A 26,141-nucleotide genomic window follows, 5' to 3' on the forward strand; every position below is an offset into this window, starting at 1 on the left:
AGGTCACCCGGCCAGCACACAGAAGGGTCAGGGCTCATACCCAGGTCTCCGGAATCCAAACACAGAGTTTATTCCATCCCCTTCAGCCACCTGTCCACAGGCCTCTCGTCTCATTTCAATGACAGTCCACAAGGAAGATGTTATTCCCTCCTTTCTTAGCTGAGAGGCACTTTTCAGGAAGCCTGGGGGTCAGATGGACCCAGAGGACAACCTCAAGCCACGGGTGGTTACTTACTCGGTAAGGTGGTCACATTCTCCAGGTAGCCGTCCCCTCCTGAACTGTACAGAGTGAACAAAGCCAATGAGAGAGACTGAATCAATACACAGGCTTTACAAAAAAGCGCCTCCAGCTTTTAACAATGCCCATGCCATCAGTACCTGCCAGGTGTGCCAGAGACATCTCTGTGTTTGAGGGATTCTGAGAATATTTGAATTGCCCGAGGAGTTGGTTCCCCCAAATTCAGGATTTGAAGCTGAAAGGTGGCTGCTTCTTTTCTTCAGCAAATCAGGAGGGAGCGCACTTAGCTGAGGATATACTACGAGCTCAGCCGCGAACCAGATGCTCTACATCAGTTATCTCAAATCCACAGACAAGCTTGTGATGAGGATGAACTATCTCTAGTTTACAGAGTAGGAAGCTGAGGCACACAGGGGTTAAGCAACTTTCTAAAGGAAACTAAAAACCATAAAGGTAACTAAAAACCAGCTTGAGCTGGAAACCTTTAGAAAATGGATAAGCTCTTCTTTGCCCAGTGGTCAGGTAAATCCCGCTGGAAGGTTCGGGGGATGGCCTCTCACTGCCTTCCAATGCCCCATCTCATTTCATCTCATCTCATCTAGTTTTATGGCCCTCAATCTAACTTCAAGAGACACAAAGTTTCATTGCCTTTCATGCATTTAAATTGAATACATGGGGGAGGCAAGGAGAAAAGTATTTCTATTTGAAAAAAGTCCAATGTTCAGATGTATTGTATTTACTGTTATTTTTCTTCTGTGTCTCCTTCTTTCTTCCCTCCTCAGTCCCAGCATATAATCCCAGGCCAAGAGATTTTGAGAACACAGTGTTAGCCTTCAGCCCACCAGTAGAACCTTCCAAAGGACAGGCCACGAATCAAAGTCTTGGGAAGGCTTGGAATGAAGTTGACTATTTCATGCTATGGTGGTCAGGGGCTTAAGTCAAAGGTTCAAGAACCTCAAGTGGTGGAGAGAAAAAGAAGCCAGGTAAGCCCTACCTTTCTATCTCACTCAGGAATCTCTCTCCTACCTCCATCCAATGTCTGAACTTAACTTGGCCTTTGGTTGGGCATTTTTTTTTTACGCTTCTGATCCTTTCCCAACTCTGTATAAAGCTACTACTTTAGCTGCTTCCTGATCCTTCCTTCTCTGGACTAAAAGCACTTAATCAGAACACTTTTCACTTGGCAGGAAATTACAAAGCCATATACCTCCTCCAGTCACTGTGTTCTAACTCTGCCTCCTTTTTTCCTTCAGTCAACGTATAAACACAGAGATATACGTAAACACACACACATCAAGTACATTCTATTGTAATTTCTTGTCTAAAACTATCTTTGTTCTAAAACAAGTGAGGTAGCTGATCAAGACCAATAGGCTACAGAAATCTCTCTGAGCCCGTTTCCAGGAGAAAAGAGAGCATTATACAAATAAATATGGAGGAGCAAAAATAGGAAAGCCCTCGCTCTGATCAGAACTGTGTGAAACATGAAAGAAAACAGACCCATATGAAACAGCTAGTTTACACGAGACCCTTCAGATTAATGTAAGTTGTATGACACCATGAGCTCGAAGGCTGGGCTTTGTTCCCTAGTCACCCATAGTGTGCGGAGAGATGCAGAGAAGATGCTTGATAACATCTATTGGAGGAGTTTCAATTACATGAGACTGACCTCCTAATTAATAAGACAAAGAAATGCATTTTTTGATAAATATTATTTTTGTCCTTTGAATGAGTTCAATCAAGCAAACATTTCAATTGGAAAGGCAATTCTCTAAAGACCTCTGGGCCTACCACACCGTTAAGCTACCCAGAGCTGGGGCCTTTGACTGCTGTGTGATCCTTACAGGTCAAGGGGCCTTGGAAATATTCACAGCCAAACCTCTTCTTGCAGGCCCTGCTCACAGCCGCCCACCCACCAAAAATCCTTCTCCCCCGTCTGACTCTGTGAGGTCCGCTCTCTCCACTTCCTTTCCTTGGAGGAAGAGGCTCGATTTGCATTCTTAATTTACCTATAATCAATTAATTGCCTCATATTTCCCATCCGGAAGTTTTAATGGCTTCAGAAAATTGCTTTTTCTCAGATCAGTCTACTGCATGGACATTTCCCAGGGGATGCTAATGGGCATCTACAGAGAAAGAGTTATGAACAAAGAAAGAGTTCTGGGATTAAGGGAAACACTGGATTCAACAGACACAATTTAAACAGATCTCTTCAACGTAGGGCGGCTTCTCAGAGCCTTCAGTATGCTAACATGTATGTGAATTCCCCCGAGGAAGGATATAGTAGGAAATATTTTCCCCAAAATAAAAGACTGGGGCTAGTGTTCTATGGAACACACTTTGAGAAACCCTAGTCTACCCACCTTATCAAGTGTCAAACTGTCTCTCAGACTCTGACCAAGAAGAGCTCCGATCTTTAACGCACATGGGTCTTGGGGCAGGTCTTTGAAACATTTAGAATAAAGGGTTTAAAGGGACAGCAGCCACTGAGCACACAAGGCCTCGGAATTGGAACCAGAAGATTGAAACATCAGGCCTTACTGGACCTCACTCATAGGAAGAAACAAAGAGCAATGGCTGAATTTTTCCACAGCTGCAGATAGAGACCTTTAGCAGAAGATTGTCTCTATCGGAATCCCAGGAATCCGAGCAGTTGAACTGTTTGCGGAGCTGGGCAGATCACCTCACTCCCCTGACTACACCAGCGTCATCGCTGGCTGGCTTGTCTGCTGTATTTTCTGTTTTCCCACACTAGGATGTGAGGTCACGGCCTTCTTTAGCTCAGACTAAGTAAAGCGGCCACAACCTCATGCTTTTTCGACTGTAATAAGCTCTGCTTTCCTGCTCTCCCTCTGGCTTTTCTCTCTGCTGCAGCCTCAGTAAAGCCTGGGGCCCAGTGGTCAGGAGGCAACCTCCACTCTGCCCCTCGGCAGCCCGGTAGAGACCCCCCACCTGGCGGAGGGTGTGTGGGACCTCGGGAGCTGCGAGGTCTTTGGCTCAGCTCTAGGCGGGGTGATGTCCTCACGCCCTGGATCCTCTCTGTGGGTGGCTCCTGGCTGAGTGAGGATGCCTTTCTCTCACCCGGGAAAAACTTTCTCTCTGGCACTGTCCTCGTCGTCCCCACTCCGTTCCCTCTCGCTTTCTTAGAAGAAACCTTTCATTTGAACCTCTCGGAAGGAAAGGGAGGGGGCCGGCACTGAGCTGTCCTGCCTCTCATCAGCGCTCTGCCCTCTTGTGGTAGGCCGTGTTCTAGTGGTTTTGAATCCTGAGCTAATCGCCAATGACTGTGAAGGGTTCGTAAACAAGAACTTTATCAGGAAAGAAAGAAACTTTAGAATATCCACATCCAACCACTTTCCTGACACGTCTTAAGCTTTCTTACCTCCTGCCTGGAATGCCCTTTCTCACCTACCAAATTGCTAATCTCTCAAGGCGTAACTGGCTACCACCTTCTCTGGGAAGCCCTCCTATCCCAACTGGCAGGGCTGGGTGTTCCCTCTTCTATAGTCCTGTGGCACTCAGGCATCTTTTATTTTTAAATAACACTTGCCAACTGGGCATAAGCATCTGCCTGTGCTTCCCATATATTCCTCTCACCCACCCGCCTCCATCATACGGGCACATGGGAGGGGCTCGGCAACGCCTATTGGTTGTGATTTTTGTCTCGGTTGTTTCTGCCTGAAGCGGGTGCTGCGTTTCGGAGTTTTCTGTACAGACGTGTGCACGTACATAAAGGCAGAGGTGTGGCTACAGAACATGAATAAACAACATGAATCGATACAGACAGACAGTAAACAAGAGACATGGGAGAATCTACGTGTGCACATATACACGCAAACGGGCAGGTGAAGACTCAGAGATTCGGTGCTTTTCTGGTGCATTTCATGTTGGATCTGTTGACCCAGAAGTCTGATAAGTACCCTGATGTGCTCCTTCTGCACAATTAAAAGGAAAGGGTTATTAGCAGTAAGATACCCTCTCTACTCACCAAATTGTTACATTTGGCAGAAATATATAGGTTTTCCTTCTGAAAGCCCCCTCCAGACCTGGTCCTTGCTCTTTGGTATTTATGCATTTATAGGAGACAAACCCCCGGCCGATCTCTGCGGGTGAGCATGGGGTGGGAGGGGGTCATGGGTTAACATTACCTATATGACAGCCCCCGGTACTGAGTAGTGACGTCAGATAGGTCATTCGGTTTGGAGCCAATCCCATTGCCAGCCTTTGAAAACATATCAAAATCCACAGGAAAATCAGCAAGTCAAGAGAAAAGGGAGGCTGTGTATATGCAGGGCTTCCCAAGGTGTTCTCCGCGCACGCAACGTAGCGTGAGCAGAACGCTGCCCTGGGAGCCAGAACGCCCGGGCTTGCTGCTTCCCCGGCTGTGTGGCTTCCTCGAATCTCAGCTGCCTCCTTACAGAGCTGAGGCCATGCCCTGCTCATCTCACAGGATTGTTTTTTTGTTTTTTTTTTTGCAGTACGCGGGCCTCTCACTGTTGTGGCCCCTCCCGTTGCGGAGCACAGGCTCCGGACGCGCAGGCTCAGCGGCCATGGCTCACGGGCTCAGCCGCTCCGCGGCACGTGGGATCCTCCCGGACCGGGGCACGAACCCGCGTCCCCTGCATCGGCAGGCGGACTCCCCACCACTGCGCCACCAGGGAAGCCCTCACAGGATTGTTTTGATGACCAAATTGGATCATAGCTGCAAACACAGTTTTGAAGCCTCTGAAGTGCTTTATAAATGTGAGACACTTACAATATTATTAGCGGCATTCTGCTCCTAAGTCCTTTACACGCATGAAGGAAGAGCCCATAGACTGAGTGGGCCCCAGCGGACAGATTTCTCATACACTTCACATTTCTCCTCTTTCCCTCTGGGACGTTCTGTAGGACAATCTCACGGCCTTGGCCGTGCTGCCAGAAAGTGCTGTTTGGGGATGGTACAATGGCCCCATTTCTTGGAACTTAAGAGCAGAGCTTTTGCCACAGCTGTGGAGCCTTTCCTGCTTTGGGGCAGAGGCAAAGAGGAAATGGATGTGAAGGCTGGAGCTGCTCGTAAAGTATAATCCCAGGGGAAAAGAGCAGCCACATTAGGTTTAGGAGAGTTTTTGAGTCAAAATGACATATTTTTGCAATGGTTCAAAAGGTGACATTAGGTGTTCCAAACCTCTACTGCCTGAGACAATTCAGTTCGCTCCTGAAAAAGAGCCCCCCTCGCACACCTGATGGAGAAAGTGGCCAAATCAAACCACTGTCCTGCACTCAGACTGACAGAGTCAGGAAGGAGGGGTGGGATAATGCAGGGGCCAGGGGCGCAGGCCCTGGGGTCAGGAGGACGGGGGCCCGGAGCCGACACAGCCATCCCCAGCCACGGGGGGCCCACGCGTCCTTACGGTCAGAGAATCCCCCAGAGCGGCCACAACTTGGATGTCTGCAGGTCTCAGGGTGTGCACTGGAAAGACAAACAGACACACTTGAGTCTGTGCGAAGGAAGCTGCAGTCAGAGTCCAGGGCTTCTTGCTTTAAGCAAGACCAGAAACACGACCCGCGTGTGTGTTCGGCTGTGCAGGACTGAGCGTCCATGGCGCCATAGAGGCAGAGCTTAGGTGAAAACAGTTTCCCCATCAGAGGCACAATAAACGATCCTGGGCCTATGGGAAGGGAGAGGTGCTGAGAGAGAGGGGGAGAAGGAAAGGGGATGCTAGGGCACAGTGGGATCCCACCACTTTGGTGCCAGCAGTCACGTGGGACACCAGCTGTGACCTGAGTGCGTGACCAAATGGCCGCTGGCCCATCCGAGATGCGGTGCAGAGCCCGATGCACGGCCCATTTAGAGCTGGGTTCCGGATTTCCACCAAGAATCTGAGGAATAGTCATGTTGGGTCTTTCCCTGCCCCCAAGTCTCTTCCGAAGACTCCAGAGAACTTTCCAGCCCTATGGCAGGCAGCAGCAGTGATTGCAGAGCCTGGGGCCGCAGGGCAACCCGCAGAGCTGGCTCCCTCTGGGGCCTTCCTGGGCACCACACACCCCGCCTCCGGGCCCGGGAAGGTCACACCCCAGGGCCGGGCCACTGAGGGCGGCGCTCCTGTGGCTACTCCGCGTGTGCTCCCGATGGCGGGCTGAATCGGAAGGACCCTGGCCGCCTTGGGTCCTGCTGGGTCAGACTTCACTACAGAAGACAGGAACAAAGCAGGGACTCGTCCCAGGCGACCAGCCAGACAGGAAGCAAGCCCTGGCCATAAGTGAGTTCTTGTGGAGGGGCCCTGGGTCCTGCTGTGCCACAGGGGGCTCACCTGAGGTGGGCGGCGAGGCAGAAGGGGCTCTGTCACTGCACAGCAGCTGGCTCCCGTGACCCTAGGGGTGTAGAATGAATCCCAGAATCGCAGGGTTGCCAGGGGCCAGAGAGGCTGGCTTGGCATCAGACTCACCAGAGAGCTTTAACAAACACAGATCCCTGGGCCCTACCCTGGGGACGGCCTAGCAGGACATCTGAAAAAGGCTCCCTGGATGATTCTGAGAATCTGGCTGGGCTCCATCTGCTAACCTAGTTCAGACCCCCGCACATGGCCCCCACCATCCAGTGTAAACATCAGGGCATCAGCAAAACGAGCCAGCCCACCGCATGCCAGCCCTGCTTCTGCAGCAGCTTTGTGAGAGGGACGGTTCTCTTGACTTACGTCTGGAGAGGCTGAGAGTTGACCGGCTGGCCCCCTATCTGTGCTGTTATCAATGGCTCCTCCTCTGCCCTCCCCACTGTCTGAAGGTGTAGGTGGATGGACTTCACAGAGGAGTGTGAATCCCCCCGACGGCCCATCGGGAACACCTGCCCACATTCCCACCCTGCTTTGCAGGGCTGGTCCCAGCTCGGGGGCCGCCCACTGCATTGGTGGCTGAGCCGAAAGGAAGCAACGAGCGGGTACCTGCACAGCGTTCTTGTAGGTGCTCAGAAATGGCCGAACCTGTGAGGGGAAGCGGGGGGGTGAGCCACCGCAGCAAGCTGACTTGCCTCTTGCTCTGCTCCGGTGCGCAGAAACACTTTCCACACTCCCAAGCCCCCGGCCACCAGGCTGACCGCTGGGCTCCCTCCCAGGACGTACCCGGCTGTCTCTGCAAACCTCTTGAACAACCGGAATAAACCCTGCACGGCTCCCAGGAATGAGCACCTCTGCTCTTTGCCTCCCACCCAACTGGCTGAGGTGGCTGGGTCACCTCTCTTTCCCCACGCTGCCCCTTCCCAGCAGAGCCCCCCTTTCTGCTAATACAAGAGCATGTCCCCAACTCGCAGGACCCCTTCCCACCCCATGCCACTCCCGCCCTGCAGCAGCCTGGGCGCCTCCCGCCCAGACAAGAAAAGCCAGGCGCTTTGAGGTCCTGCCCCCTGCAAGCCCCAGACCAGTGGGTTCCCGTGCCGGGCCTGGGACCCCTCTGGGAATCTAGGGGAACTGACAGAGGTGAGGGAGCAGCTGCAAAGGTCCAAGAATCTCTGATCATTTGTGAATGAACTCGGAGATCTGCTTTGCCTTTCTGCTGGATGTCTGCTTTCTTAGCTCCGGCTTCCAATGGACCTCCCACCCCCAAACCCCACCTCCACCCTAGAAGATATTCTTCTAGGTCTCAGCCCCTCACTCTTTCCATCCTACCATGGGGACAGTGGCTCTGTGGAGATGGGGTATCCTCTGTCCCTTCCCGCCCTTGAGGTCCTCCCCACCCCTGGCCTTCAAAATGAGATCTGGCTGGTCCTGCCATGTCCCTCTGCCCAGCTGGAGACAGCCGTGTGCAGACTTATGTCAGGGCTCGCAGGGACATGGAGAGACAGAGGCGAGCTCTAGGGTCTCCCAGCCACTGGCTATCACCCTTCACGGTCCAATCAGATGGGGCACTGTGGATGGCTAACTGGAGTCTGGAATGGGTGGGTAGGTGAACAGAGCTGGGGGTGGGGGTGAGAAGCTGGGATGGAAGGAACTGAGAAATGTTAATGAGAGACTTCGAAAGGCTGGGAAAGGGGCTTTAGGTAGACCCCTGGCAAGGCTGCGCTCTTCACCGTACCTGGTCTGGACATGTGATATTGATCTTGTCTTCAAACCTATGCCTTCTTGTCTTCTGGCCGACAGGTTCCAGCTAAACCAAGAAGCAGGAGGATGCAGAGTGAGAAAGGGGTGGCAAGAATGGAAAAGTCAGGATGCAGGGCGAGGCCGGAGAAGGGAGGGCGGGACGGAGGACATAGGCTTTATCGTCACCGCTGTGCAGGGAATCACACAGCCTGAGTGATGGGCCTCTGAAGTCCTCTGAAACTTCCTGGAATCTTTTTCCTATCAAAAGGAGAATAATTTTTCCTACCTCGGTCCTCTTACCATGTTGTTCCACAGGGCCTGGGCTGCGCGGGCATGAGCCTTGCTACTGAAGTGGAAACAGTCAGGAGCGAAGAAAGAGCTGTCAGGCAACCCCTCCTGGTCACAGGACAGAATAGAGGGGCTGTGTTACAGGGACGTCGCATAACACAAATGATGCTCAGACAGCCGGGCACACCTGTGGTTCCCACTCATCCACGAGGCCCTACCGGGGTCTTTGGCATCGCCACGTTTTCAAAGAACGGCTGCATGACCACTGTAAAATCTTCCCTTGTGTCATATCGCCCACTCTCGACCAGCTGGTGAGTCCCCTCCTGCAGGAGGAAGGGGGACAGGGGTCAGGAGACTCTCTGCATCTGCCCGGTCTTTGGGAACTCTTTCTCCACTGCAGAATTAAACAGTCTGACTTTTGAGTGAAATCAACCTGCAGCAAAATCCCAACTGATCAGGCAGGAGCCAGCTACTTTTCAGATCAGGCTTTATCTCAACCCCTGCCCCTAACCTCTGCTGCCTTTGCCTCTATTTGACCTAGGCTGGGAAAAAAGAAAACTCCAAGTCCATCAGTTTGATCCTCTTTTAAAGCTTCTGATTAAAGACTAGGGTGGAAGTGGGGTGAGTACAAATTTGATTAAATGACTTTTTTGGAGAACCCTTACATTTATTTCTGTCCTACGGGTGTTCAGAAAATCAAAGGTGAATCAACAATGACGTTTAATGACTATTATATCACTCACGCATGAAGTGAGTGTGAGCACGTGTGCTCCTGTGTGTGCACACTTGAGATTCTCAGATCTGTCTAGGAGGTAACAGAGCTGTTACTTTCATAGCTTCCGCCTGGGCTGAGTTCCACAAGGACGAGTTACTCCAGTTCTGGTTCCCACTTCTCCCGGACTCTGCCATTTCACTGCTTGCCGGGTTTCCATCATTTGGACCAGGACCTTGGCTGGAGGGGGAAGTCAGGCTTCCACACCCAGAACATTACAGCAGTCACTTCAGAAGACATCATGACATCAAGAACACCGTCTTTTTCCAGGGTCAGCCAGAAAAAGAGTCCACATGCTGGGGATACCTCACCTCTGACCTCCTGGGGGGAGTCTCTTCCAGTTACATGCAGAGCCTTGAGGAAGGCAGAAGGTGCAATACCGCTAACGAGTTGTGTGACTTTCAGCAAGATGCTTTCCCTCTCTGGACCTCTATTTCCTCATCTGTAAGTGGAGGATGTTCACCGAGGCCTGGGCCAACCCTAAGTCCCTTTCAGGGCTGCTAGTGCCTCCGTGGGTCAGCCATGATGGCTCACAGTGGAGCCTCGCACCTCTTGAGAAATAAAGGCAATAGTGTGGAGAATGCCTAGCACACGGTGGTTATTAACAGCAATGAGCACCTCCAAGGAGAAGGATGGAATGATAGCTTCAGCAGGAAGTAGAGAGTCAGAGGATTCAGAGAGAGGGCGTGACGGCCTCATGTGGCTGAGCTGTGAGCTTGTCCAGGATGCTAGATCAGGGTCTCCATGGTAACCAAGGTCAGACCTGGGAACAACAGCTGGCCAATCTAGAGAGGTCAGTGAAGGCCATTTTTGTGAATAGCTCTCCTTCTCTTTAGTTGCCCAGCATCTGGACCCACTTCCTATATTAAAAAAAAAAAATCCACTGTGTGAAGACCAGCCTGACTTGCACTGCAGAAGGTGAGAAACCCAGATGCTGGCTTTCCCAATGCCCCTCACACGTGCCCACGTGGCCCCCAGTAGATGCTCCCGCTTCAGGCTTTGGTTTGGAAGCTAGCGACAGAAAGGTGGAGGGACAGCACAGAACCCATTCTGCTGGGGGTGGCAGCTGCATCCAGTTCCTAGAAGAGCAGTGACAGTGGTGTCCAGGGTGCCTCCACTGGACTAGTTCCTTGGCCTGGTTTTTATTCTCATGGCTTGGCTCCTAAAATTCCAAGACTCGCCATTTCTGGTGGCTTGGCCTCTGACCTTAGCTCTTCCAGGCATTCTGCTTAAATAATACATCTGGATTAATAATAAATAATAAATTAACCAGAATCGCATAAGCGCTTGTTGCTTGCACCCAAACCGCACCTGGAAAAGGTCTGCTTTCATGGCCATAACCTCGGCTGCCTTCCCTCTCCTGGTGAGGCATGGGCTTCCTCACCTGAGACAGAGGCACCTGCTCACGGTAGAAGGAAGTGCAGCTGGGGAGTCACCCACAGGGCTGGGGGAATGGCCTCAGAGGACGATAAACAGAGGTTCATTCCCCTGAGCCCTCACACTGCTGGCAGATACGGCTGCCTTGAAAGAGGCTGCAGGGAAGGGTTCTGCTCCAGGGAGTCCACGGACTTGAAGGATGGATGCACCCTGGAAGCTGTCTGCAGCCCCCTTCAGAAGAGCTGGGAGACTACCACTGTTCTCTCGAGTGACTGGATGATTATTTGGGGGAAAACTCAAGAGAGTCAAGGGAGTCAGCTGCTCTGGTCAAAGATTTGATGGAGGAAGGCCTAAAAGGAACACCCCACAGGATGTTGGGAGAGCATCTGCTGACTTTCTTTCTCCCTGTGCACCCTAATAACACCTGTTCCCCCCCGAACGGGAGGGCAGAGGGAATGCATGTTCTCTCACTGAATCCTCCAGACTCTCTTGGGTGGCAAGAGTTCCCCCAACCCCGTCCCCAGGAGTCAGAACCTCATACTCATTCTCCGTGGACAACTGGAAATACTCATTTTCGTGTAAGGCCGGGAACTGAGATTTGGTGACGTGTGTTCAGTGACTCGGCTCTACAACTTGAATCAAATACATTGAACCTGCTGTCTTGCGGCGGGGGGCAGGGGGGAGTATTAAAATCTGCAAACTGGTCAGCGGTAACATCACACACAGTCGGGGTCAACATAACCTAAGTGTCTGTTGGTTTTCTAAGCAGAGGGATGAAACCACACAGCAGTTGCTGTGCAGTCTTGGAACCCTTTCCCGGCTTACCTGATACTTCTTATTCACTTTGATGAGGGAGGCAAGTTCTGTTGAGTTATCATCAAACTTCAGGACACAGGGACACAGTCTCCTGCAGGCCAAACCAAAGAGATGCCCCATCCACCAGGACCCCTGGCTGAGTGCATGATGCAGAAGCGTTGGCTTGAGATTCAGAATATATTTAACTCGGAGGTACCAGAAGCCTGTGCTAACAGGGCCCTGGCTGGCTAACCTGTCAACTGCACCAGATGGAAGTGAAGAAAATTTCCCAGACCTGGATTTGCCCATGAAAATGAAGTAGTGACATCGTCTGACACCTGCAGGAGTGACTTTTACGGAGCTGCGTTACCTTATGAATGCTCGGTAACAGTGTGGTACAGAGGAGGCATGCCTCCTTTTAAATAATAGTGACAACAATAATAAAATGCTAACACATACTGAATGTTTACTGTGCGAAGAGCTTTATGGGTATTAACTTGGTTAATCCTCTTAGCAATTCTAGAAGATGTATTTTCATCATCCCCATCTTATAGATGAGAAAACTGAGGTTCAGCCTGGTTAAGTAGTTTCTCAAGGTCACATGGATGCTGAGCGTGGGAGCCAGGACTTGAACTCAAGTCTGCCTGGTCTGAACCTGAGCTCTTAATCCCTAGTTGAGCTGCTTCTGTCCAGTCCGTACCTCTGCCCTGACTAGCCAACCTGCAGATCTGGGCTTTTGGTCCAGGGGGAGGAGGTGATAATAGCGAGGATGGCTCAGTGTAGACTCAGGGCCACCAAGGAAAGCACAGCCACTGAGGCAGGACAGCTGAGAGCCAGGGAGTGCGGGGCACTGGAGAGGTGGCAGGACAAGGTGACCCTGAGTCTTCCTAACCCCACAGCCAGGGACTTGGCCATTCCAGGTTGGACTCTGAACCTTTAGCTTTAATTGTCTAAAGACCTTGCAGTGATGGGCAGCCAGAGACTTTTGGGTGAGCTGCTCTGAAACGGAATGAACAAGCTGAACCCCCCGTGGGGCCCAGTGACTGGAGAGAGTGGGAGCAGGGGATGAGTCAGCAGCCGAAAATAGCACGCCTGACACCAGCTGTGCTAACAGGCATGTGTCACCCTGCAGCCATCCTCCCGCTGCCCACAGCATCCCCAGGCCTTCTGCAGGGGACCTGTCAGTCAAGGCCCCCAGGGCTGGTTTGGCATGGATCTCCGGGGAACAGCCAAGATACCCCTTCACTTCCCAGAGCAAGTCTGGCCCTTGTGAATTATTCATTCAGTCATTCAGCAAACAGCCACAGAGCCCCTACACCGTGCTGGCAGTGACTCGGACACAGAGTTCAGGGCTTGGGGGGAGAGGCACACGGGCCATTATCACGTGGTGCGCTCAGGGCAGTGGTGGAGGCCTCTACAGAGCTGGGGAAGGGAGAAAGGGGGTGGGGGGCACAGCCACTGCGATCTGGGCTAATGGTCCAGAGAAGACCTTGCAGGAAGGAACGTTCACGCTTGGGGTAGAAGGACGTCTTATTCCTGAGGCTCATGGGTAACATTAGCAGGGGAGCCATCTTTGGCTCTGAAGGCTGGGCATGAAGGCGGCCTCTCGGGGCCAGGGCCGGGCTCTTGCTGGCGGGGGATAAGACCGTCCTCTAGACCATGCTGATTCTGACTTGACCACCCTGTCTTTTAGAAAGTGACAATAGCCCTATCTTTGTGAATGCCCAGCCTGGAGCACCCATGCTGAACAGAGGCCCCTTCTGTCCTGGAGCTGGGCCTCTGGGAGGGGGCAGGGCACACTTAGAAGGAGGCCCTATCGGTGGCCAGTGAGACTGGCCCACAGAGGCTCGTTCCATCTGTCATGTTTTATTCTTCCCTCCCTGGAGGACCGAAGGGTGTCCTGAGCTGTCTGGCAATAGAAGCACGTTGGGTTGCAAACGCATGAACTCCGAGGGTGCGGGAAGGCTGTCCTGGGGTGTCTCCTCCAGGCTAGACCACGGGGTCCTAGCACTCCTCACACTCCTGCCTTTGGTTTTTCTAACTAAGCAGAGTCACCCTCTGCTGAGGGTCCCATGGCTTTTTCAGGAATAGGTGGAGAACTTCCAACTCACCGGAGGACCAGCCGCGGGCAGCTGACATTCTTCTCCTGGTACAGCTCCCTCAGGCTGATGATCTCCAGGATCTTTACCAGGTTCACAAACGCCCGAGGCACCTGAGCAAAGGCAAGGTCCGTCCCCTGGAGGATCGAGGACAGGCTGCTCCAGCCTCTCACCTGGGGCTGGGGCCAGTGTCTCCCGCTGGGTTTCAGGTCTGTGGCCTTTCATCTGGCCCCAGCCACAGCCTTCACCCCTCCCCCTCCCTCCCCTCTGCTCCCTGTTGACGCATATGTTCAGGCTGCTGGGGCCAGGACTGACAGCACGGTCTGCGCTGGTCTCCAGGAGAAGCGGACCTGGCAGGGAGGTCTCAGCAGGAAGCCAGAGCTGCCTCCAGGCTAAGACTGAGGCCCAAGGAGGAGGCCTGCGGCTGAGCTGCCCAGAGGCCGTGTGGCCTGGCCTCTGTACCTCGGCATGGAGGATATCCAGAGCCTTCCCGATGTTTTCCACGAACTTCTGTGGAGAATAGCGGACCTGCAGGAAGAGGAAATGTCTCTAACCCCATTCATCACCCACCTCTCGGTAGACCAGGACCACTTCCTCTCCTGGGTCCCCTCCTCCCTGTATTTCAGGCAGAATGGGCAACACTGAAACACAGGCTATCTTTTGGGGCCCTCGCCTCCACCCTCACCCCACGGTCCTCAGGCTTGAGGTGAAGGCTGTGACCCTCAGGGAAACACTCTTTCTTCTGCATGGAGCTACGGAAAGCTCTGGATCCACTTCACGTCAACTAGATGTGGGGCCTTCGCCACAGCACATCACACCTCTGGGCCCCTCTAAACTGGGGTGTCGGAGCAGGGGACCTCTAAGATCTCCTACAGCTTGAACACTGTTTGGTCCTAGGGGCTGATCACTTCTGATGGAACCTCAAGTGCCTGGGAAGCGAAAGCTCGATCAAATCACGTAAGGAGATTATGAGAGGGGAAGAGGGTCCTGCAAACCCCCCCACCAAGCATAAATACATTTTAATGGTGATTTCCCCTGATCTCGATACTTGTGGTCTTCAAACTTTTTAAAAGAGCAGTGGAACCCAGTGTCTGAATGAAATTTAGCCAAGAGCCTGCTCTACCAAATGGATCAAAGCCTCAAGGGAAGTGGGGGAGGGACCCATGGTCCCACCTCCCGCCCCGCCCCACCCTGGCAGCCAGCAGCCCCCAGGCCCCACTGTGGGCCCTTCGCATTGTAGCTTGAAACCCCCAGACCCTGGTGACTTTGATGCCAGGAAGACAGGCCTTGAGGGGTCTGGCGGGCAGGGTCACCCCTTGGGACAGGTGCTCCCAGGCCACAGCTAGACCCACCACCGACAAAGCTTCTCATGTGTCTGGCCCAGCTGGAAAGTCTCCTGCTCTCTGTAAACCTCTGACGCTGCCCCTCCCTCCCCCAGCCCCCCAAATCCCACGGCAGTTCTGACCCCAGACCAGCTCTAGAAACACCTCAGGATGGTGACTTGTCTGTACCTCCCTGCCCTGGCAGTGTGAGTTCATCACAGACAGAGCCTGTGTTTCGGTGTCTGTGTGGCCCCGGATACACTGCCCAGGCTGGGTCCATGCCCGACTGCCAGCCGAGTCCCAACCCAGCTGCACTGCTCCAGCGACCCGGGGTGGAAATCCTTCCCAGAGGAGTCCTGGGTGAGGGCCTGGAGACCTACCGGGTCTTTGCAGACATTACAGAGGTCGTTGCCTCCTATAAACAGGGTTATTATCTTCCAATCTTCCTGAAAATTTATATCCTGAAATGAACAGGAAACAAACAAGTAAAAGCCTTGCTCCAGAGTCAAGTCCAGGAAAATACAAAGAGCTGAATGCTGTAGGGATGGGTCCTCACACACAGGAGGGTTTAGTGGGGACATTAATCATTTCTGCTCTTTGGTTTGTGGGTCCTGAGGTCAGAGGTCACAGATGCTAAATCATTTGTTGTTGTTTTAAAGGTGGCCTCTCTGGATTCCCATGTGCCTTGTCCCCCCCACCCCCACCCCAGAGCTGACCCTCTCTGTCTCTATGATCCTCCCACCCACTCCCTCCTCTGGGCATCCTACCTCAAGTGGTCTCAGGTGCCACCTCCCCTAGACTTACCTCGTAATTCTTCATCAGATCCACCAGCCTCCTGGCCTGAACAGGTAAATCCCTGCAGGCACACACAGGAAGAAGTCATGTGACCAGCGGGGGCTGTGAAGCCGGGGTCAGGAGGGGACTTAGCAGAGAAATCGGGAATATGTAGCAGGAAAACTGGACTGAAGACCATGCCCTGTCACACAGCTCCTTCCCCACTCAGTCTCTGCTGGGGGTGGGAGTCGTGAGTGTGCCTTGGGAAGGGCAGAGCACCCTACATATGAGGGGGTGACTGTTAGCGGGACTGTTTTCTGATTGGCGTATTGGAGTTCATAGTTTTCTTTCTCTTCCAAGCCAGGCTCATTCAAGACAAACAGAGGGCTGCCTATGAGTGTTCCATGCCACACATGGCTATCTCTGCAGGTGCCAAGACCTCAGCCGCAAGGGTGCCCTCACTTTCAACGTGACATGGTTGAGTCAGACACACCTGGGTGTGACATTTAGTTGCCTCTTGCTAACTGTGGGAATGTGACTTAAATTCTCATCCAAAAGATAGGAGATAACCGCCCCCCCCCCCATCTTAATGGGTCTTAGTAGAGACGAGCCAAGCAGCCCCGTGGGGTAAGAGCCACTCCTGGTGCCAGGCAGCATATGGGTTTGAATCCTGCTTCCACCCCTGACCAGCTGTGAGACCTCAGCAAAGTACTTAACCTTGCAAACCTTCAGTTTCTTCCTTTGGAAGATGGGGATGACAAGCATACCTTCTTCACAGAGATGTTGGGTGAATTAAATAAGGTGCCCAGAAAGAACTTAAAAGAGCACACGGTAAACATCCATATTAGAAACAACCCATTGAATTATTTCTACCATCGTCACCATCACCACCATCACCATCACTAAAGTCCCTGGCACAGGACTCAGCAGGAAACATTAGTTGTCACGCTCTTCCTCTCTTAAGTATTAGCCCAACTGGCCTGCTCTTAGTCATAATAGGCTAGGTATCAGATCACCTGGGTGGAGACTCTGGGTAAACCCCTTCACCTCTCTGAGCCTCAGTTTCCTCATCTATTGCTCTGAAGTTAGCAGGGCTGCTGTTCTTTCTATGGACCAGAGTTTTGGATGATTACTTGGCCGCTCTGAGCCTCAAGATCATCATTCAGAAAACATGGGCATCTGAGCCTCTGCTCTGTCCATCTCACAGTTACTGTTCAGAACACAAGAGATAACAAACGTGAGGGTACTATGTAACTGCACACGGCTATATACACATGAAGGGTCATTAGTGGACCTGTGGTAAAGCCTGGGGCACAAAGATGACAGACCACGTGGTCGAGATAAGGCATTTGTTCAGGCCACTTCATCTCTCTGGGCTACAGGTTCTTCATCTTTAAGGGGAATAGTAATAATAATCTGGAATAATAATCCCCAACTCTTCCCTACAACACAGGACATGCTTGGACAAATAAATGACTCACACGAACGAGCCCCAAGGCCTTGGGGAAATCAGGGAAGAAATCCGGGGCCATGTGAATCACACTCCATTTTTCATTACATTTATGCTTTCAGCTAAGCTTTCATTCTTGGATGCCTTCCTGACCTAATCATGCTTAGAACTGCCTCTCCTCTTACACCACCAGCTGAAATATGCTTGGAAAAAAGCAAGATTAAGGTAATATTAACGTAAGCCTAAAATTTTAAGCAGTAAATCTGTAGCCTTTCACCCCCGCCCCACCAAAAGGAAAATGAAGCCACCGAATTCATTATAAAACCTATTAGGTTTTGTATGATCTCTGCTTCAGATAATCTGTCCCCTTTCCTGTCCTGAATAAATAAGATTTACTCTAGTCAGGGACTCGTAGATTCAGGATGGTGTTGAGAGCTGGGAGAATGATGTCGGGGATCTAGGAACCTAAACATAGGAATCCCTAGGAACTACACAGTAAAGTTCGTGATTGTTCTGGAAGAAATAGAGGACTAAGAAACAAAAAGGACCTTTCCATTTATTTTTCCTACATTGGATGTGGCACTCACTGGTTCTCTGACTGGCAGCAAACCCAAAGAAGTACTCAGGGTTCTGGGATGGTGGGGAGAAATGGAGCTGTAGGACCCAGGAAAGCTGACCCCGCTCTCTGGAACCCTCCATCCAGTGCCCCTGGCCCACGACTCAGTGGTCCTGTTGCTCGCTAACAGTTTACCCCAGGTGGGTCCTGCAGCCCTGCTGCACTGTTGCTGGGACCACCACCCTGTCTGTGCTATTTACAGCTCACCAGAACTTTCACTTTCAGCATGGCACTGAGGGCTTCCCTGGTGGCGCAGTGGTTAAGAATCTGCCTGCCAATGCAGGGGACACGGGTTCGAGCCCTGGTCCGGGAGGATCCCACATGCCGCGGAGCAACTAAGCCCATGCGCCACCACTACTGAGCCTGCGCTCCAGAGCCCGTGTGCCACAACTACTGAGCCCTTGTGCCACAACTACGGAAGCCTGCGGGCCTAGAGCCCGTGCTCCACGACAAGAGAAGCCACCGCAATGAGAAACCTGCACACTGCAACCAAGAGTAGCTCCCGCTCGCCGCAACTAGAGAAAGCCCGTGCACAGCAACGAAGACCCAATGCAGCCAATAAATAAACAGATAGATACAACATTAAAGAAATAAAAGATGTTTAAAAAAACACACCGAAAAACACGGCATTGAGCCCCCCAGCCGGCGCATGGGAGAGGTTCAGCCCCATCTCTTAGAGGCTAAGGCTTGGAGAGGCCAGGGGAGAAACCAGGGCTCAGACTCACACACTCCCCCACTCCCGCTGGCCCCAGGACTGGTGCTCTTCCCATGAACCAGGAAGGATGCAAAGCATGGAGCCTGAAAAAGCCTCCTGAAAAGCAAGTCTGAGGAAGAGGGAGAAGGTGACACGACAGACGGAGCATTAACAGAGTGGTGAGACTCGGGGCTCCGTGAGTCCACCTACGGCTGCTGTCTTATGTGAACATAAGGTTTACAGACGAGGCAAAGGAATTTGCTCAAAGCATGTACCTGGCATCAGAATCAACGGTGACTAGCTCCTGGGGGCACGGTTGGTGGGTGAGCCAGCAGGCTTCCGCGTCCCACGGCAGAGGACACCCCCAAGAGAGCCCGTCCAGTCCAGCCTTTGACCCTCAGATCCTCCCCCTGGACCAAATCCGGAGCCTTTAGCCATACACCCTGGTCTAGGCTAAGCCCCCGACCAGGTTCCCGGGGACCCGTGTGGTTCACCCGCAAGGCTCCACTGCTCACTCAGCTCGGGCTCCTGCCACGGCCTGGTTTAGGAAGGCCCCAGGACTGTTTTCTCTTCCAGTGCCAACAGAGAAACCCTTCAGGGAAGGGTTGAATTCCCGGAGGATGTCTGGAAATATAAGGAAAAGATGTTCGTCATCACTGCCCCAAGGCAATCTTCAGATTCCTTTGGTAAGTGCCGGGGGTGCTGGCGACAAAGCAGAGCGCCCGCCCCACAGCCCTCACCCTTACTGTTCGCTTGGCCCCCAAAACAAAACGTCCAGCAGGCTGATGCCGGACCACGTGTGCGGCACCCAAGGGCGCTCGATGAATTAGTGCTGGATAAATGCCAGTCTGGTTAAGGTGCTGCTCTCGGGTGCTTTGCTTTTTTCTCTAAATATGTAATCGCTTTACTGAGATATAAGTCACATAACATAGAATTCACCAATTTAAATTACAATTCAATAGCTTTTAGTACATTCATACAGTTGTGCCACCATCACCCCATAAACTTTAGAACATTTTCATCACCCCAAGAAGAGACTCCGTAGCCACTAGTGGTCCCTCCCCATTTCTTCCAGCCCCATGGCAACCACTAATCTACCTTCTATCTCTATGGGTTTCCTTATTCTGGACATTCATATAAATGGAACCATACAATACAACACGTCCTTTGTGACTGGCTTCCTTCACTTAGCAAGTTATCAATGTTCATCCATGTTTAGCATGTATCAGTACTTCATTCTTTTTTACTGGCAAATAATATTCCATTGTATGGCTACAACTGTTCAACGTATTCTCTCATAATCCTTTTTATTTCTATACTTATGTCTCCTCTTTCATTTCCGAGTTTTAGGCTCTCTTCCCACCATCCACCTTGGTCAGTCTAATTGCTCGCTGATTTGGTCCATCTTTTCAATCTCACACATTCTAATGCCTTTACCATGCTGGAGCTACACTTTTCACTCTGCAATCCCCCCCAGCTTGGCTGAAAACTCCTGAGAGCAGGGTCTGTATACAGCCCTGAGCCTCGCATGGGCTCAATAAACGTTTATGCACTGAATTAAGAAGAACTTAAAGTTCAGAAAGGTTAGGAGAACTGTTAAAAGTCATACATTATTAAGAATCCTAGGCTAGAACCTGATCTCTCAGCTCGTGTTAGAGGGTACTTTCCCCAGACCTACAATCTACTAGGATGTGGGAAAGGAACTGGCTAGGTATCAGTCAGGACTTTCAGGCATCATGCCATCCAGCAGAGCACTCTCTCCAACCAAGCACTGCTACAGGGCCTACACAACACAGATGGATTGAACTCATTCCTTGTGGCTCTGGGGACATTGTACCAATGGATGGCAATTACTCTGATCTACTCAATAGAAGGAAGAGCTGCGAGATCACTCGAGCTATCTGAAAACGGAAGGGATTGTCCCAGACTCCCCATTACTGGAAGCATCCAGCACTGGCTAGCTAGGTACCTATCAGTAATGTCACAGAAGGCACTGCTCATTGGACAGGACAAGAACTTGCTGGTGCACACAGTTACCTCTGCCAGGAACATTCAATCCCCTTTTCTTATCCGATGAATTCCAGTTCTTAAAGCCCTCTTTCAAAAGGCAGGGTAACAGCCTTCTTATTTATTTTCCCCTAAACTTTGTACATGGCTATAATTATTGGTACACATGTCTGTCTTTAGGGAGACGTGTCCCTAAAGAGACTTCAGTGATGTCATCAGGGCAGGGACCTCACCTCATTCTCCTGTTTCCCAAGCACCCAGCACGGGTGTATTTGCTAGATTACATTGAATAGGGAGTTGAACCGAGGTTCTGTTCTGACCCTATGTTCTCATAAGCTTTCCAACACATTGCCACGTGATTATTTCTCCATGGATTATCCAGTCCCTACAGCCAATCTGTCTTCACAACTCTGGTAAGGAAGTCTGAACAGGCAATGTTCCACTGCTGGGCTAAGCGTGACAGGGCGTCCACCCAGATGACGCTGTCTTAATATTTTATAAATCATTTTAGTGAAAGATCTTGAGTCAGATGATTTCCAATCATGTTATCAACCACAATAGCATGGGAATCAGAGAGCCCAGCAAGTTGTGTATGCTGGCCCAGCTCATAGCCCAATTACATTCACAAACGCAACCCAAATCGTCTGCTAGAGATGGCGGAGCTTATTCATAGCTCTTGTGTGTGGACCTAGAAATAAGGAAGATGGGAAGTACTCGTGCCACAGAACTGTACCTACTTAAAATCAACAGGATTTGCAAATAGCAAGAACAGATAACACGCATGAAATCCAACCAGTTCTGCCCATGTGGCGATCAAACCACCTTTATCATCAAAGTCTCGGTGACTTAAAGCTCAAATAATTTCTTAGCTGCTAAAGATATATTACAGAGGGATAATTACGAGAAAAGTAAATGAGAATGGGACCGATTAAATTCCTCTCAGGCAAAATCGTTAGCCAGAAGATTTTAAGGGAAAATAATTCAATTGTAACATTTTTTTGTACGCGTACTTTAAGAACAAGCACTGTGCATGCACTAAGGAGAATAAAAAGATGAATAAGACCATTCAAAGAATGTAGTCAGGCTTAAAAAAAATCATTCCGAACAGGTTGTTGATGAAGTAATTTAAAGAAAAGGTTGCACCCCAAATATGGCTGTGTTTGCAGAGCCTGAACAAGGTAATTTCATCATCACTGCTGCAATAGCAGCGTTTCCTAAACCAACACCAGGAATTCAACGTCTTTGTATGCAGTGGTGCGTAATACAGCCCAAGCCTAGATCAACGCCTCCCCGAAAGGTGTTCTGCTCTGAATGACAGGCAAAGCAAACATGGGTTTCCTTTATTTCCTTCTTCAATCATTTCTTAATAATAACTTGCACTAAGGGTTGGCCTGAGCATTCTTTCCCTCTTACTCTCTTCCTTCCTCGGACAAATACAATTTCTCTTAAAAAAAAAAAAAAAAAGGCTTTAATCGCTCTCAAGCAACAGAGCAGGGCGACCGCCTCGGGGAAGCAGCGTCGCCTGCCGAACGCTGCTGTTTCCTGCCACCCTTCCCTGCCAAGCCCGCGGCCGCCGCCAGGGGGAGCTGCAGAAACGCGCAGGGCGGCGGCGAGCCCGCCTCGGGCCCCCGGGAGCGCGTACTTACTGGGCAAGGTGGTGACGCTGCTGAGGTTCTGATCGCCGCCAGCGCTGCGTCGTCGTGGGGACAAAAAAGAAAATGAAGGTTAAAACGGCCAGCGACGCTGAAACACCTCAGACACCACCAAGACAGACCTTGCTCCTTCTGAGAAACACCCTGGGGGCTTGGGGCTTGCCCTTTCCTCATTATTTTTGTATAAAAACTGAAAAACCAGAATACAGCAACTTCTCTCTCCTTTGCCCCACAAACCAGAACGTCCAAACAAAAAACTGGCTTAAACCGTCATGGCTGACTTTGAGCTTTGACCTTGAGACAGGGGAATTAAGTGGGCCTCTTCAGCCCCATCTTCCAAAGGGGAAATGGCCCTTCCCTGGATGCAGAGCCCAGCCCAGCGCCGACTAGCCACTGCAGCTGTGCATTATTATTATTAAAAAAAAAAAAGTTTGCCTTCATGTTTCTCGTCCTGTTTGGCTTGGGGAAAACCCGGTTTTTAAAGGGTATCTTCTAGAGAGCAACCCATCTTCTGAGCCGCTTCTAAAATTCCAAGGAAATCAAAGTTGGATGGGTTTCTAGGCATGAAAATAAGCAGCATTCCAGAGTTGATTGGATTCCCTACTTTTCCATATCCCCTCATTCTCTGCCAAGTATGTCTGGGAACATTTCAAAGGTTCTCAAAACGTCTGGGGTTTAACTCTGTGTAGCATCGCCAGGGAGGATGCCAGGGATTCAACGCTCAGGTTCAAGCTGGTGCCAGAGATGCTGGATTCCAGGTTGAGGGAACACCGAACCTGCCCTCTCCCGCTTGGCATGAGCTGGGCTTTCATAGCAGAGGTGAAGCAGGAGCGCTGCTCCCCGCAGCCTGGGGCTGCCTGGGTTTGACTACAGGCAGAGCAGGAACAAGCCTGCACAAAATACACATGATGGGGGGTGTGCTGCATTAGGGGTCAGGAGCCATCTACTCTACCTTTTGCTCTCTTACCATCTGACTGTGTGACCTTGGACAGGTTACTTGCCCTCTCTGAGCCGTGCTTCATCATCTGTAAAATGAAGGCCCTTTAATAGTGATCCCAGCTACCATTTACACCTACCTTTGTGTCAGGCACTGTGCTGGGCATTTAAATTCTCTGTAAGCCTCGCGACAATGCTAAGGCAGTATTATTGTCTCTGTGTCAAAGATGAGACCAGCTCAGAGAGGTTGAATAACTTACCCAAGGTCACACAGAGCGGGCAGCTGGGGCTCCTACACAACCCGGGTTCTGAAGGCTGCTGCCTCCTGCTGAGGTGACTGCCCAGAGGGAGAAAGGCAAGCCCAAACTTTTCCAACCCAAACGTCTGAGTAGTTTTTCTCCTAAACTCCTGCTCAGGTCCTGGCTTGTTTTGGGGGAATATCTGGTTTGGGGAAGCTGATAAATACCTTCCTTAAATTAAACCTAGAACTTTCTCATGGAAAAGCACTAGGTTGACTCATCCTTCTGCTAGAGAACTTGTTTTCTACATGCTCAGGGGTCCTCCCCTGCCCTGCGACGGGGCGTCTCTGGGCCTTGCCACGCCTGCACTTACCTCCAGGACAGACCTCGATACTGAGTAAAGACGTCCAGGACGTTCCCAGGCTTGGATCCAGCCCCATTACCTGCCTGAAAGGGAACCACAAGGGGGTGATTTCCTTGCCTGCTCACCAGAGGGTCTGTGTTCTCCTCCTGGCCGGGCCGGAATGTCCGGCACTTTAGAATCTAGCGTCTTGAGAGCACCACGTCTTGACCTGCATCCTGCCTCGTCAGAAACGAGTGCTACTTCCCGCTGGGAATTCTGGGGCCCTCCAAGGGCAGCCTCACCCTAAGAAACCCTGCCCGGACCCTAGCCTGGCAGAAGCGCTCTGAAAATTATACTGCAGTGTACAGTTTTCCAGAGGACACATTTCAGGGCCCCATTTTCCTCATTTTTTAAGTCGTGAACTGTATCAGAAAGGGAAGTATCCTGTAATCCTTTGATGTGAATAGGTCTCACATATGTACAATTGGAAAAATTAAAATGAAACGCCACGTACCTACTCCTCAGCTAAAGAAAGAGCGGGGTCTTTTAAAACCACACCCTGACACACTCTGCAGGTGCACGTCCGTTGCCTAAAGCACGTTATTTCCCAGCAGAGCCATTCCAAAGGTCATGCCAAGGGCTAGCCTCCCAGGCAGCCTGTGGGGAAGGCTGGCCTCCGGGAGAGGAGCCTTGCTGCCTCCCCAGGTAGTCCTGAACAGCTGGGCTGATTCTGTTTCTTGTTGTTTTTTTTTTTTGGCCACGCCTCGGCTCCTGGGATCTTAGTTCCCCAACCAGGGATAGAACCTGGGCCACAGTGGTGAAAGCGCTGAGTCCTAACCACTGGACGGCCAGGGCATTTCCAGCTGCGTCAGGCCACACCCAGCAGGAAGTGGCTGGGATGAGCCGTGCTGCCTGTCCTTCCCAGAAGGTTAGGAGCTATAGGGCCTTCGGGGTGAGGAGTACCTGAGGGGTCATGGAGGAGACGGCTACAGGGCAGGGAAAGAATTCTGGCCTCAGAGTCGGGACCTGGGAGTCCTGTCCTCACCCAGCAGTTACAAGCTATTGGCTGCGGCACTCACTTCGCTTCAACCGGCTTCACCTCCTTTGTTGGTTTCAGTTTGAGGAGAGTCATATGGCCCAAGATTTCGTTGAGGATATTGAGTGAGATCATATCAATGTGAAGAGGCCACAGACATGAAAGGTGTCAGCTGGTATTTGAGGGAAAATTCTACTGATCCAGAGAAGAGCAGCTGGACTCCTCTGTAATGAGTCACTGTGGACCTGAAGTTCGAGAGCTTCAGAGCCCCCCTACCCTGGCTCTCTAAGGACCTGATTCTGCTTTTTCTGGATAGCTTTTTGCTGGGCCTGGGAGGTCACCACAGCCACCTGCAGACAGAGGCTGGGTCATCGTTAGTACCTCTGTCTTTTCCACGGACCCCGGTTTTCTCACCCCTCCCCCATTAGTACTCGTTCCTGTCCCATCATCCCATTGCCCTTGGGACCTTCCCTTCGCTTTCCTACATGGACAAAACAAAGCACCGGGTCTTTGAAGGGGCCCTACACCCCACCACCGACAGGCTGTGCGGTTTGGGCTAGGTTACTTTCATTTCAGGGGCTCCTTCTGGGGTCCCCCCACTTCCTGCTCTCTCCTTCATTCCCATGTTAGGAGAGGAAGGATGAGGTTAGAATGGAGGTGGGAAAACACGATGGGCCAGGGAATGCCGGATTCCAGGGTGGGCATGGAGGTGGGGAGGGACTGAGGTTGGGACCAGAGACGGCAACGCTTAAGGTCCAGGAGTGAGATTCTCCTATTAACCAAGATCGTCTCCTCTCCTGCCCCTTCCTTCCACCGTCAGTAACTCACCGTGAGCGAATCACCCAGGGCTCCGATGACCTTGATGTCAGCCAGCTTCAGCCTGTGAACTGAAAACAAAGATGAACAGACGGTGGGCTTCTTGTCTCCTCTGAAAGCAAAGGAGCGTCTTCCAGGAAAACGGAGACAAAGTAGAACAATTCAGCTTGGACAAAGATATTAAAAGGCCATCCTTGCCCTAAACCTCAGCAGTAGCAGCCGTGGAGCCTGACTGCCAGTCTCCTCCGTGGGGCGCCTGGACACAGGGCTCGGGAGCTGGAAGGTGGCCCCACTTTCGGAGAGGTGTCTGCTGGTGTTGGGTGAACCTGATGCCACAGGTGGGCAGTTACTCTCAGGGCGTGAAACAGCCCCTGGCGACATGATCTGGGAGTAAGGAGGGGATTGTGGTGGAGGTGAAACCCATACTTCATCCATTCTAGGATCTGTTGATAGTTGGGATAAAATATTATACCATCTTATTAGAAAAAAATCAGCTCGGTTTTTATGAAGGGAAAAGGGAAACGCCTTTATACTATACTATACTATAGTATAGTGTATATATACACTACACTACACTACACTATACTATAGTGTATACTATACACTACACTACACTATACATAGTTTTTTAAAAAC

The 26,141-nt window shown here is 51.4% G+C and overlaps 1 protein-coding gene across 7 annotated transcripts in view; it reads right to left on the reverse strand.

Moving 5' to 3' along the window:
• Positions 1-26,141, reverse strand: part of PLB1 (phospholipase B1) — a 184,447-nt gene that overhangs the window by 45,568 nt on the left and 112,738 nt on the right. For all 7 annotated transcript variants that reach the window (XM_049696313.1, XM_033425198.2, XM_033425196.2 and 4 more), the window contains 17 exons: positions 25,518-25,576; positions 23,684-23,757; positions 22,130-22,173; positions 18,992-19,100; positions 15,747-15,798; positions 15,323-15,403; positions 14,083-14,148; positions 13,633-13,733; positions 11,552-11,633; positions 8,796-8,900; positions 8,590-8,685; positions 8,285-8,356; positions 7,159-7,197; positions 6,532-6,592; positions 5,632-5,690; positions 4,387-4,460; positions 236-279 (listed from right to left, as the gene is read on the reverse strand). In XM_049696313.1, the coding sequence (XP_049552270.1) occupies positions 236-279; positions 4,387-4,460; positions 5,632-5,690; positions 6,532-6,592; positions 7,159-7,197; positions 8,285-8,356; positions 8,590-8,685; positions 8,796-8,900; positions 11,552-11,633; positions 13,633-13,733; positions 14,083-14,148; positions 15,323-15,403; positions 15,747-15,798; positions 18,992-19,100; positions 22,130-22,173; positions 23,684-23,757; positions 25,518-25,576 (1,218 nt within the window). The remainder of the gene's footprint in view (positions 1-235; positions 280-4,386; positions 4,461-5,631; positions 5,691-6,531; positions 6,593-7,158; positions 7,198-8,284; positions 8,357-8,589; positions 8,686-8,795; positions 8,901-11,551; positions 11,634-13,632; positions 13,734-14,082; positions 14,149-15,322; positions 15,404-15,746; positions 15,799-18,991; positions 19,101-22,129; positions 22,174-23,683; positions 23,758-25,517; positions 25,577-26,141) is intronic.

The sequence above is a fragment of the Orcinus orca genome, chromosome 13 (assembly GCF_937001465.1).
Source record: "Orcinus orca chromosome 13, mOrcOrc1.1, whole genome shotgun sequence".
Lineage (NCBI taxonomy): Eukaryota > Metazoa > Chordata > Mammalia > Artiodactyla > Delphinidae > Orcinus > Orcinus orca.